Here is a 12,635-nt window from a genome sequence, read left to right as displayed (position 1 = left end):
TTTTCGGGAAGAAATTCTGCCATACTTACCTTGTCTGGCCTACATGTGACTCTACATTCATTGCAACATGGTTCACTCTCAACTGCCATCAGGACAATTAGAGATAGGCAAAGGTGCTCCTCCAGCCAGCAACTCCCTGCTTCACAGGAACAACTTAAAAACACCTCAGGGATGTCTGCGATCCAGCAATTTAGGCCTCTTGCAATTTTCACTGTCCCACCAACATTGGCAGTCACTTCTACTGCCTAGATCTTAACCTTTGGAATTTGTTCTCCAAACCCCACGCTCCTCCTTTTAAGTTACCTACCTCTATGACAAAGCTTTTGATCATTACTCCAATCATGAATGCGGAATGACCTCAGTTTAAGTTCTCCAATTATCTGTTGCCTTTGATTCCATCAATAAAACTTGGGAGATGCAACAAAAACCAAATCAGATACTCTATTCTAGGTAAAGCTTGAAAGCTTTGTAAAAAGTACCAGTGTGGGTCTGACGATGACTTTCCAGGGCATCTTCTTTGGAGAACTGTGCTCCGCACTGATCGCAAACGAAGGCCTTTGCACCTGCTGTAACAAAGAAAACAGAACAGTTTAGAACAAAAAGTTTAAGATAACACATACCATTGGACCTCTGCACACATCTGTCAAAGAGAAAAGTTTTTAGAAAAATCGTTTGTCAGCTGCAAGGCAGATAGATTGAGTTACACATTGCAGTTTCTTGTGTACGCCCAAAACTCTCACGGTAACACAACGCTTCTGGCACACATTTTATTCCTGAAATATCTGCATCTTTCTGGCCTCTCAAACTGTTTATCCACCTGTCAAATTTACAGCATTCAACATGACAGGTCAATGTCGACTGAGCGCTTGATCATGACAACCTAAACCCATTTCACTTTGAATCTCAAAAGCTGGCCAGGCGACAGAGGGAGCAGAAGGAAAGAAGAAAGCTGACAGCTGACCTACCTACAAAGGCCAGAAGAAATAAGAACCAACTAGGCCATTCAGCCTTTTAGCCTGCTCCACCATTAAACAGGATCAACATGCCTCACACCCACTTTCCTGCATTATCTTCATAACCCTCGATTCCCCAGATGAAGAATCTATCCCAGCCTTAAAATATACACAAGGACTCTGCCCCCACAGCTGTGTTGAGGAGTTCCAAGGACTCTCAACCCTTAAAGAAATTCATCATCTCAGTCTTAAATTGGCACTCCTTAATTCTGAGACTACGCCCTCTCCCACGAGGGATTTGTTATGAATTCAGTCATAAAACGAGATTACTGTGTCGATGCTGTGACAGAGAAAGAATCTGCATTCACAAGGCATCTTTCATGCCGTCCTGATGATCCAAAGTGCTTTCCAGCTGATGAAGTCCCTTTTGTAAATGTACTGTTACACAAAATCCAAGAGTCAACCTGCATACAGCAAGCTCCCACAAACAAAACAAACAAATGATGCAATCACAATCTTTGCAGTTGTTGAAGGATAAGTGAGGGCAGGAAGCTGGGGTGAACATCCCCCGCTCTTCTAAATGGCAGAAAATTGTGTTTTTGGCCCATCCGAGGAAGTAAACAGAGCCATGGTTCAACGTTTTGTCTAAGATTTTGTATGTCCAACACTGCAACACTCCTACAGTACTGCACTGCAGCAACTGCATTGGATTGAGGCTTGAACCTACAACCTCTGACACAGAACTGGTTATGTTGCCCACCCAAGCATGGCTAATAATGCTAATTACAAGAGCACTTGACCAAGTTTGATGGCTTTAAAAATGAAGCCAACTCATACTGCATTATTATTAATCAGAAAATACATCCTAGACATGGCAATGTATTGATTATTACTCAATATATATTACTCAAACACATTCATATTTACTCCAACCACCAGACCAGAATTTGTAAAGTCAGCAACACCAATATCCCATAAATGAATTTAAAGAAAAAACATAAAAATTAAAAGAAGAATTCAGGAGAATCTCCTTCGCCTGGGGACAGGTGAGAATGTGGAACTCATTACAACACCAAGAGTGACTGAGGTGAACAGCATTGGTGCAGTTATGGTGCAGATGGATAGGTACAGTAGCGAGAGAAAAATAAAAAGCGATACAATGTTAGGGCTCGACAAAGGAAAGGCATGGAAGAAATTAGCGTGTAGATTGAAAACCACCACAGTCCAGTTGGGCTGAATGGCCCGTTTCTGTGTCAATAAATTGCATTTGAGTTGTTACAATTATGATGTAAACAGAACCAGGCCTTTGTCCAGTGTCAGCAGATACCAGCACAGACCCGAGGTGGTTAGTGGTCAGCCCTAGTCAATAACAGAATGACAGTGTTAGCCAAGCTAAACTGCTCACTCTTCATGGCAATGCCTGGCTAGAACAGCATGAAGCGTTCTCACAATAACAGATTTCTTTTCAATAAGGTAAGCATGTGTACAGAATTAAAACTAAGCGTTACACAATTTTGAAATGACATTGACACATATTAACTTTGAAAAAGGTGTGGTGTCTGTAGGTGTGATTATCAAAAGAATTTTAGTGTAATCAAGTCTGTGTCACTAAACCTGACTGTGGCTGTAATGAGCAAAACAGGAAACTGCTTATCTGATCAACAAGCCAAATCTTTCACTGAAAATGAGACTACAAAGTACTACACTGGCAATGTGATAGAAAATAGTCACCAAGTGAGACCATATCAAAAAAAACCGTTATAATAGAATGTAAAGTTAAAAGCATTCACGTGTTTCAAGTAACTCTCTATGGAACATTTGGGACAGGGAAGGTTAGGTCACCCAATGATCCTTTTACTTCATCAGAAATAACCCCAGTTTCTCACTGTTTTGGAGTAATGTTAAAATTAAACAGAAAACTAAAGCTGTAATGTTCTCCCTTTGCTTTCATAAGGAAACATACCGCCCAGTCTGCATTGCAACCACCAGCAGCTCAGTTGATAACACAGTATCAAAATACCAGGGGCTCAAACTCTACTTCTGAAAAATCTCGGTCTATCCTTCCAAGTACTGTCACCTGAGGCACTAAACTGAGGTGGCTATGAAATTTTCCTTCCGTGAGTATCACTAATGTTAACAAATTTACCCAATTGCTACTTGAGAGCTTGCTGTGCACAAACTGGATTGGTATTTTCTTATATTCCACTTCAAAAACACTTTAAAAATGCATATAAAGTGTTTTGGGGCTATTTTGTGGTCACGAAAGGTACTACGGAATGCAATTTCATTTTCTTCCACTGGTTAGCTGATCTCGGAGGCGCTACAATGAGCCATTCACACATGGATAGAGGAAAGCACAATGTAACAGTCAAAATTACCATTCATTAACAGCTGACTCAGTTAAAGGAATACATGGTACAATGCGTCACAATCCCAATGTGCATCTTACTTACAGTAAGAGACAATCATAGGAGGGATAGTATGGTAAATTGGGAGGGGGGGGACAACATTCATGTATTTATCCCACCCAATGTTTATACAAATTTTTTGCAAATTGCCTCAAGGCGGCAAAAAGCCCATGAGTGATGAAAAGGACCACAACTTCAAATAGTATCAGAGATAATGGGAACTGCAGATGCTGGAGATTCCAAGATAATAAAATGTGAGGCTGGATGAACACAGCAGGCCAAGCAGCATCTCAGGAGCACAAAATCAGTAGGCCCGAAACGTCAGCTTTTGTGCTCCTGAGATGCTGCTTGGCCTGCTGTGTTCATCCAGCCTCACATTTTATTACAACTTCAAATAGTTTTGCCTAGCAAAATGCAGACACTTAATGGTGATAATTCAATAAAGACAAACCCTTATACCTTACATTCCCAAGATAGATAATGGGATTAGCAATCATCTCAAGATTTGTCCGATTCTTAATCTCTTACCTTTCCTTTACTCTTCAAAAGGATCTGATCCTAGAGAACCAAATTTCATATCCCAGCAGCTCAAGATCCATGATATTCCCTTGATATCCATCCTACCTATATGCTCAATTTTCCACCAGACCATGGAATGATTCATCTCCATGGAATGGAGATGGTCATTTAGCTCAAAGTGCTTCCTCTGGCTCTTTGCAAGAGCAATCCAATTAATCACTCCCCCTCCAATTCCTCACAGCCTTTCAATTTACCCTTCCACCTACCTTTCCTTTCATTAGCTGCTATTTAACTAGCTTCCACCCTCCTGTCAGGTCATAACTTGCTATGACAAGAAAAATATCTCACTTGTGCTTCCTCTTATTGGAAATCTCCCTCCTCTGTTTTTCCAGTACCTTTTGGTAACCAATCTTATTCATGCTCTCAAAATAACCGTACATGATTATGGACCTCTCTACCAACCCTCCCTTCAAATCTCTCAACTCTACGGTTACTGATTCTTTTCAGAGTTCTTTACTCATACCTTCCCAAGGTCTGAATACATAATCTACCACATTTTCCCCATAATGGAAATGAAACCCTGTTTGTTTATTCAGTATCTAACACAAAATCTTCATCCCCCCCAATCTTCTCTTTCCCTTGAAATGTTCAATTTCTAAAATTGAAGCTCTACATTTCCAATTAACTGGACCTGAAAAAAATCTCATCAGCCGCCAGCATACTCAGCCTTGGTGTCACCCCACATTGAGTCACAGCAGAGAAACAGACCCTTCGGTCCAAGCAGTCCATGCTGACCATAATCCCAAACTAAACCAGTCCTGCCTGCACTTGGCCCATACCCCTCCAAACCTCTCTTATTCATGTACTTAGCCAAATGTCTATTAAACACTGGAATGGTACCCACATGCATCACTTCCTCTGGCAGTTCATTCCAAACACGAACCACTCTCTAAAAATAATGAAGCAAAAAAAAAAGAAAATTACAAGAGCAATATCAGAACCAAGAATTTCTATCCACCATGTTAAAAAAAAAAGAGTGAAACAAGCTGTTTTTTTCTCAGGACAAAACCAGGTCCCCAATTCAAAGATAGCCCTTAATCCATTCAATGAAGAACTCAAGAATCCTATTTACCTGGAGTGTGGTTTACATCAGCAATTCAGGAGGAGTGGTTAAGGTGAATAGCACAGATACGTTCCAGGTAAGGACAAAATGACAAAGGAATTGGAGGTGATTGTGACAAAGTTCAATGATATAGGGCAGATAAAAATCAGCAAATCTGTTAGACAGAATGGCTCATTTCTGCGGTATACATTGTATGTAAATCTATGTGGTCTTACCTATGGGTTCTTCACTAACTTAGGACATTGAAAGACAAGATAAGGAACCAAATATTCAGAGGCACTTTGCTGAAAGTAGTTTCATTTGCAAAGGGAAACGGGAGTCCGATCATGGAGTTTGGATTGACATTTGGTTGTTTTCCCTCAATGTTTGGCAGTCTACATAAAATCTAAAACAGTCTGATCAAATTTCTGAACTCATGCCCTGGCTAACACTGACACCAATTAATTTTATTTCAACACATTGGTGAAAAAAAAAATTCCATTAGCTTTTTTGTTCCCCACCGACTGGGAATGGGTATGCCAGTTGGGGATCTGAATATCACCAAAAAGAGAGAAGAGTTGCCAAAGCTTTTTCCAACTGCACTCTTCAGCACACAACACAAGAATGCCAAATTTTGAACATCACAACAATTTAAACAACAGGACAAAATATGTACTAACTGCACGATCAGTCAACAGATTACCCCATGACAATGCCCAAGTTAAATGTAAACTATCAGCACCGCAAATTCTCGGGCAAAAATGTACAAGGCTTGAACTCTTTTTTGTGTTTGCAGAATACCAGATCTCACATACAAATGCATGCTGCTTTACATGGGATGAATCAAACTTGGGATTTCAGAAAATGTGTTGCATGGAGTATAATTGAGACAAAAAAAGAGTGCTAAAAACCATTCAAACATCACCAAGGGACATACAGGAAACAAGCCTCCACAGTTCAAAATCCACCAACAATTTAAGATTTACAATCTTCACTGGGAAAGACTTTAGGGTGCCTCGTGTAAGACATGAGCATTTCACCAAAATGAAGGTTCCGAACCAGAGGATGTAACTTAAAAGTGATTAACAAAAGAACGAGATGAAATGTGTTTTATGCAGTGAGTAGTTACGATCTGGAATGCCTTGCCCGAATGTCGAGTAATCAGATAGCCACAATGTTATTTAATGGAGATGTGAGCCTAAACAGCCTCCACTTGCTCTGAATTCACAAATGCAGTAGAGGTAGAAGTAGATTCACCTGTACTTAGTTTAAGAACTTGAATAAGTAATTGAAAAAAAGGAAAATAATAGGGCTGCAGGGAAGTTATGAAAGGCTAAATTGCTCCTGAGTGTGTCAACACAACTAAACGAATGGTCTCCTTCAGAGCTATAATTGAAGTATTCAATTGTTCCAGGAAGCTGCAAGCATGAGCCAGCTTGCACTTTGTTTTATTCATGCACAGGACTTGGGCATCAGTGACTAGGCCAGCATTTATTGCACATTCCTAATTGTCCAGAGGTCAGTTAAGAGTCAACCACATTGCTGTCGGCCTAGAGTCACATGTCGGCCAGACCAGCTAAGAATGGCATCCTTAACGAAGTCATCTCTCCACATCTCGAAGGCACAAAACATACTGGTAATTATTCTCCAATCTTAGAATTCCATCTTTGCAAAAGCGCAAATTGGGTTAGCACAGTTAGGCTGGTTACAGTAGATGCAGAGAGAAATTTCCTTCACACCTCAGGAAAAGATTTGCGCTAGGAATACTTGGTGCTGGCATGGAAACATATTCCATATCGCAGTGAACTTCTTTCAACTCAGGTGCAATGTTGTACTTAAAAAGTGAAAGATTTATCAATTAGTTTCATTCTCAGTGCCATCTCCACATGGCACTTAAATCAACCATCTGTGCTTTGAATTAATTCTACTCATTAGTGGAGTTGCAGGAATGTCTGTTTCCTGTGCCAACCTCTAACTGTGGGCAGAAGCACAGAACTGTTTACTGTCACAGCATTTTCATGGTTCCATATCTGTACTGAGCTTTGAAGTGTGGTTAGGTAATCAAAAAAGTAGCAGAAGTACCTTCAAAGTTGAGCACAGTTATTGCTTGCATGATTGACCTGACCCGTCTACCTCATTCAGATGATCTCAATACCTCGAGAGCAGAAAAGAAAACAGTTGCAATTTCAGAGCACTTTTCACAGCTCCCAAACATGCCAAGGTAAGATGTGCAACTGTCAATTTGCACCCAGTGAGCTTCCATCAAAAGCAAGTGACAATGAACAGAAAATCTGGGCAGTGATGTTGATCAAGGAATAAACATCAACCAGGACTCAGGAGAAAGTTCTATCAGTGACAACGGGAACTGCAGATGCTGGAGAATCCGAGATAACAAAGTGTGGGGCTGGATGAACACAGCAGGCCAAGCAGCATCTCAGGAGCACAAAAGCTGACGTTTCGTTCAGGCCTAGACCCTTCATCAGAGAGCTCTGAAGAAGGGTCTAGGCCCGAAACGTCAGCTTTTGTGCTCCTGAGATGCTGCTTGGCCTGCTGTGTTCATCCAGCTCCACACTTTGTTATCTCAGGAGAAAGTTCCCCTGCTTAGTTTCAAAATCATGGAATCTCTCACGGCAAACTGAGATGGAGCGTCATTTTAATATCCCGTCCAAAGGATAGCACACTTGACAGTGCAATGCTTCCTCAGTACCACACTAGAGTACCAGCCTAGATTACCTACTGACAACAGTGGACACACAGAGGCATGGATCACTTGTGAAAGATGCTTTCCACAGGATCCTTTGGGGATATCGGTATTGCTACCAGCAGAAGACATTTAGCAACCCAAGTGACTGGTCAAAGCAAATGTTCCACTTCAGGTTTGTTTGCTGCCTGTCTAGTTTGGACGGAAGCTTTGTCTGGAAAGAACATTTTAAATTCTACCCTTCAATATGGCAACACAAAATCAGAGATGCCCCATTGACTCCGCCGTATTTAGTAGTGTTAGCATCTCAACTTTAACGGGCCAGGTTCCAAGGGAGGCAAGTTTATAATGTTAATGCTTGGAGCATTGGGATTTCGTACAATATTGAAAGAGAAGATTGTGTAAGGGAAACCCATTACATTTCCAGATTTACCCTTTACACAGGTAGATGGACAATGAACTATGACGTTATCTTTAACAGCTTATTTAAAGCGAATGCCACTGCAACCTACTCTTCAAAACATTAGATATTACACATGCCAGTTTACTTAGACTGAAGAGTGATACAAAGCACAAAATAATTGGTCCATTAAGTACAATATGTAAGAACACATCGTACAAGAAAGTCCTTAATGGGGCAATTACCCTTTGGAGTGAACGTAAAGGCTTCATTAGTTTAAGAAAAAAAGTGTCCAGTCTTAAAATTGCAAATTCAGCTAGTTTTCATCCACTTCTGCAAAACCACAATTTTTTTTGTAGGAAAATTAAACTCTAGCACTGTATCAGATTCCTGTTTTCATTCTGTTGGAATCAAACCCGGCTCTGCAATTCTTCAGATGCAGAATATTATGGATTAGATGTCTATTGACAGCAAATTGATGAACACAGAATAATGATGCTTGCAAAACTCTGAACTTAATAATATTCAACATGGCCAATTCAACAATTATTCAAATTACCTATTAATTTCCCATTAAAAACTACTGCCGTTAATTCTAATAAAGAAACTGGACTCTTTTGGCTGATAAAAGGAGACAACTGATCCCATAAGGAAAGAAAATAAAGTTCACGTTTGCAGACGATGATATTATTAAAATACGTAATACAGAGAAAGGAGAATAAAGGGGGTGGGTCTGAACAAATATTTGTCTCTGAACAAACATCACAAAAACCCCAATATCTAGTCATAGTCACACTTCTGTTTGGGGGAGCTTGCTATGCACAAGTTATTCCCCATCTATCCTTCAGCAGGGACTGCACTTCAAATGTCCTTCATTGGCTATAAAGCGCTTTGGGGTGTTCTGAGATTATAGGAGAGTTTATACAACTAACAGTCTGCGCTGGTAAGTTATATTCCATAATTTTTGAATATACAAATTCCTGTGGAAAATCCATCTTCTCCAAACAACTTCTGTTCCAATTTCTTAAACTGTCAGAACTTGCACCAACTGGCAATGGGAGAGAAATGTCAAAGTCTTTCATTTTATTTGCATCCATTTTCACATCAAAGCTCAGTTTGAGTTAGCAACAGCCCCAACTGAAAGGAGGAAATAGTGCAGACATTTTTTAATGGATCATTAGTTCAAGTTTAGTTATGCTTCTTCATAAAGCAAATATGAAACATTTCAAAATAAACATCAGTCCTATTTCAGGTCCTTTCAATCATTTGGTTTATAAATGATAGAACTGAAAGTAGCATAATTACCATCATTCTATTAAAAACAAGAAATTCCATTATTTTCCCTTTTAAAAAAGCTGGTTCACCAAGATAATGATATAGTCACCCAGTTATTGATCCTTCATCTAACTTTAACTTCTTTCCAAAGCAACATGGCCCAGCAACACACCCCTCTCCCCACACCTTCTATCAGCCTTGTTTCTATTTTTTCTATTCACAGTTCCTGTAGGTACAAGTTAACCACATGTGAAACTCTCCACACTAAAACATGTGTTGCCCTGTGGACATTGACTAGGAAAGCTGACTTGTACTGATTATTCCAAGTGAGCTGACCACAACACTCATGCTCACTTTCAAATCCCTCCACGGCCTCCTTCAATCATATCTCAGGGGATATCTGCCAGTCGTGTATCCATTGAAGTATCATTTTTTCATGTCTTGTCTATTATCCATGGTCAACAGATAATACTCTCCACTTTGCCTCCAACTCTAAGCTTAGAACAAGCTCTTGGCAATCCTTCCGTCCAGCCAAGTTGGTTTCCAGCCCACACCCTTCTCTATTTTCCTCTGTGTCACCAGTCCACATGTTGTTTCGCTCAATGCTTAAAATAAAATGGAAGAAACTTGGAAAAGAAGAGCATGATCAACATGAAAGCTGCTGCTGATCATAAACAAGAAGTCCTGAAACTGCAGCCTTCCAATTCACTGAGTTTTTTGGAAGTGACAGCCCAATTTATTGTTCCTAAAGATCCTAATGCATAGATTATATTGCAATGGTTACCACAGAGGACTCTCCTCCTCAACCTCTCCCTCTCCTTCTTCTCAAGGTGTGGTAGGCCTCAGGTAAAATCGCCACTGGTCATCTCTCTCCAATGAGGTAGGAGCCGTACGCTCCATAGGACGATGGCCAATTTATTGTACGACAATAATTCATGGCCAATGGTACGTTTAGTTTTATTTTTAATAGATATTTTAAGTACAAAGCTCCTTTTTTGTGTGTGGGGCTATGTACATGCTGTAATTTAAAAGGGACCAACTAGAGTGCAGCAAATTTTGAACACTAAATGGTCACAGAGGGGATTTCGGTTTGATTTCATTTATTATCGCATGTGCCTAAGTAGAGTGAAAAGCTTTGTTTGTGCGCAGTGCAGGCAGATCATAGTAAGCAAAGATATATAGATTATAGAGTGAAAAAAATTTGGAAAGAGTGAGGCATACACGTCACACTGCACAGGGCATTTACAAGGCAAGATCAATGTTAACAAGGTCAGCATTATGTGAAGTTAGAGTCCAATCATCAGCCTAATAAGGGCAAGGAAGCAGCTGTTCTTGAACCTGATGGTGCGCGCTCAGGCTTCTGTATCTTCTGCCTGGTCATGGTTGATCGAAGCATTCATTGATCATTCTAAATCTGCGCAGGTATCATTTTATAATATTACATATGTCTTTCATTCTACAGAACGAATGTATTCATTGTGTTCTATGCCTGGCAAATACAGCAACTTCAAGTGACAGACAGTTACATTGTTAAATGCCAATATCCACACAAGAATAACATCTCACCAATAATATCCAAGTATTGGCATGATGTGGCTGTGATATGAACCAAACTCACCACGATGAGTTACGTCTTGTCCATTCCAGTCCAAATACCCTTTAAACAATGCAATAAACATTTTTCGCAATCTACAATTCCTTGTTGATCCTTACAGTAAATTTCATGAGCTACCAATTTGGTGGGCAAAGCAGATAGATAAGTCAAAAGTAGTCCAAAGTCCCAATTCTATCTCATTACTACATTATGATCTTCTACCATTAGCAAAATACGTCAAAAGAAATTAAAAACTTAAAACATTCATGGGAAAGAAATGCTGTTAAATGTCTTTCTGCAGCAAATTATGGTCTATTTTCTAACTCAATATCACAGTTGTGTGCCTCCCTCCTGATTTCCCTTCTCCATAGAGCCTAGATGGTCCTCAAACTCAATTCTTGACATTTTTCAAACGTCATCTTTTATCTTGACCTTGGTGTTGGGAGGATCCTGAACTAAGGGGTCTTGACAGTTTGTCTCAAGTGCGATCGGAAATTGTTTGTATACCCAGCTTTCCCCTGAAGATCTGTGGTGACATTTGGTCCGATCAGCTGAAAAACAGCATCATGCCTCTCTCTCTGCAAAGGCTTCTGTTGGTCTGCTGTGCTGTCAAATAATAAATGTCAGTTTGAGAGTGTGCCATTCCACTACAACCCCCTTACTTTTCCAATCTCATCCACATAATTTTGCAAGATGTTACTCCAATGGGCGATACTGGAAAAGGAGAATAGATTCATTCAGATCTGTTTGCACCCACCCAATATCCATGCCATCCACGATCTCGCAAAGATACCTATATTGGGACATAATCAATTGACATCATCCTTACTCCAGACGTCAGCTCATTATTGGAAATAAAATGCCCAATAAACTGAGCATTGCATTTTGGTACTAAATACATGATTGACCATTGTTTTTGGCATCTGGACAAGAAAGGAAGAGTTGGATTTATTATAGCACTTTTCCTGATACTCCCAGTCACTGCAAAGTACTTTACAGCCACTGAACTTAATTAAATGTTGAAAAAATGGCAGCAAATATGTCAGTGCTTCCCACTAAAACACCAGCATGACACTGACCAGATAATCAGCATGAGACACTTAGGGAAAAATATTGGGCCAGGACACTGCAGGTGACTCCTCTGTTGCTTTTCTAAAGAATTTCACAGGATCTTTTAATCCAATGACACAAGGTGACAAAGATGTTGATATAATACCACGTCTGAAAAATAGCACCTCTGACAAGTCAGCCCTCCTTTGGTACTGCACTGGAGTGCTAGTCTTGACTTTCATGCTTGAGCTCTGGGGGGGGTGGCTTGAACATAGACACTTGGGGACTGGTGAGAGCCCTGTAAACCGAGCCACAGCTGGCCTCATACAATACTGAGTTTGGACTGTCTGAGCACTCAACAAGCACTTCCATTCAGATAGCCCCCAGACCCTTCAATGTCACAGAAGATGATGTAGTACAGAGATGTAGGCAACACTTTAGTTTCCAAATGCCGTGAGCCACATGTGAAAGGGATGCATGTTTGTAAATTTGCTCCCGCCCTTTAAATATTTCATCAGTTCAGTAAGGTTGTTTTTTTAAAATATACTCTGATCAGTCTCTCATGTGAAAAATATCTGGACAATTTAAACCTCTGAGAAGGATTTAAATGGCACCATCTGCACATGACAAAAG

General features: G+C 40.2%; 1 protein-coding gene across 4 annotated transcripts in view; it reads right to left on the bottom strand.

Annotated features, from left to right (window-relative positions):
• Positions 1–12,635, bottom strand: part of zbtb16a (zinc finger and BTB domain containing 16a) — a 256,217-nt gene that overhangs the window by 88,175 nt on the left and 155,407 nt on the right. For all 4 annotated transcript variants that reach the window (XM_059639023.1, XM_059639021.1, XM_059639020.1 and 1 more), the window contains one exon: positions 480–566. In XM_059639023.1, the coding sequence (XP_059495006.1) occupies positions 480–566 (87 nt within the window). The remainder of the gene's footprint in view (positions 1–479; positions 567–12,635) is intronic.

Source organism: Stegostoma tigrinum, chromosome 32 (assembly GCF_030684315.1).
Source record: "Stegostoma tigrinum isolate sSteTig4 chromosome 32, sSteTig4.hap1, whole genome shotgun sequence".
Lineage (NCBI taxonomy): Eukaryota > Metazoa > Chordata > Chondrichthyes > Orectolobiformes > Stegostomatidae > Stegostoma > Stegostoma tigrinum.
Note: the sequence above shows the minus strand (reverse complement) of the source record. Positions and strands in the feature narration are given on the sequence as shown.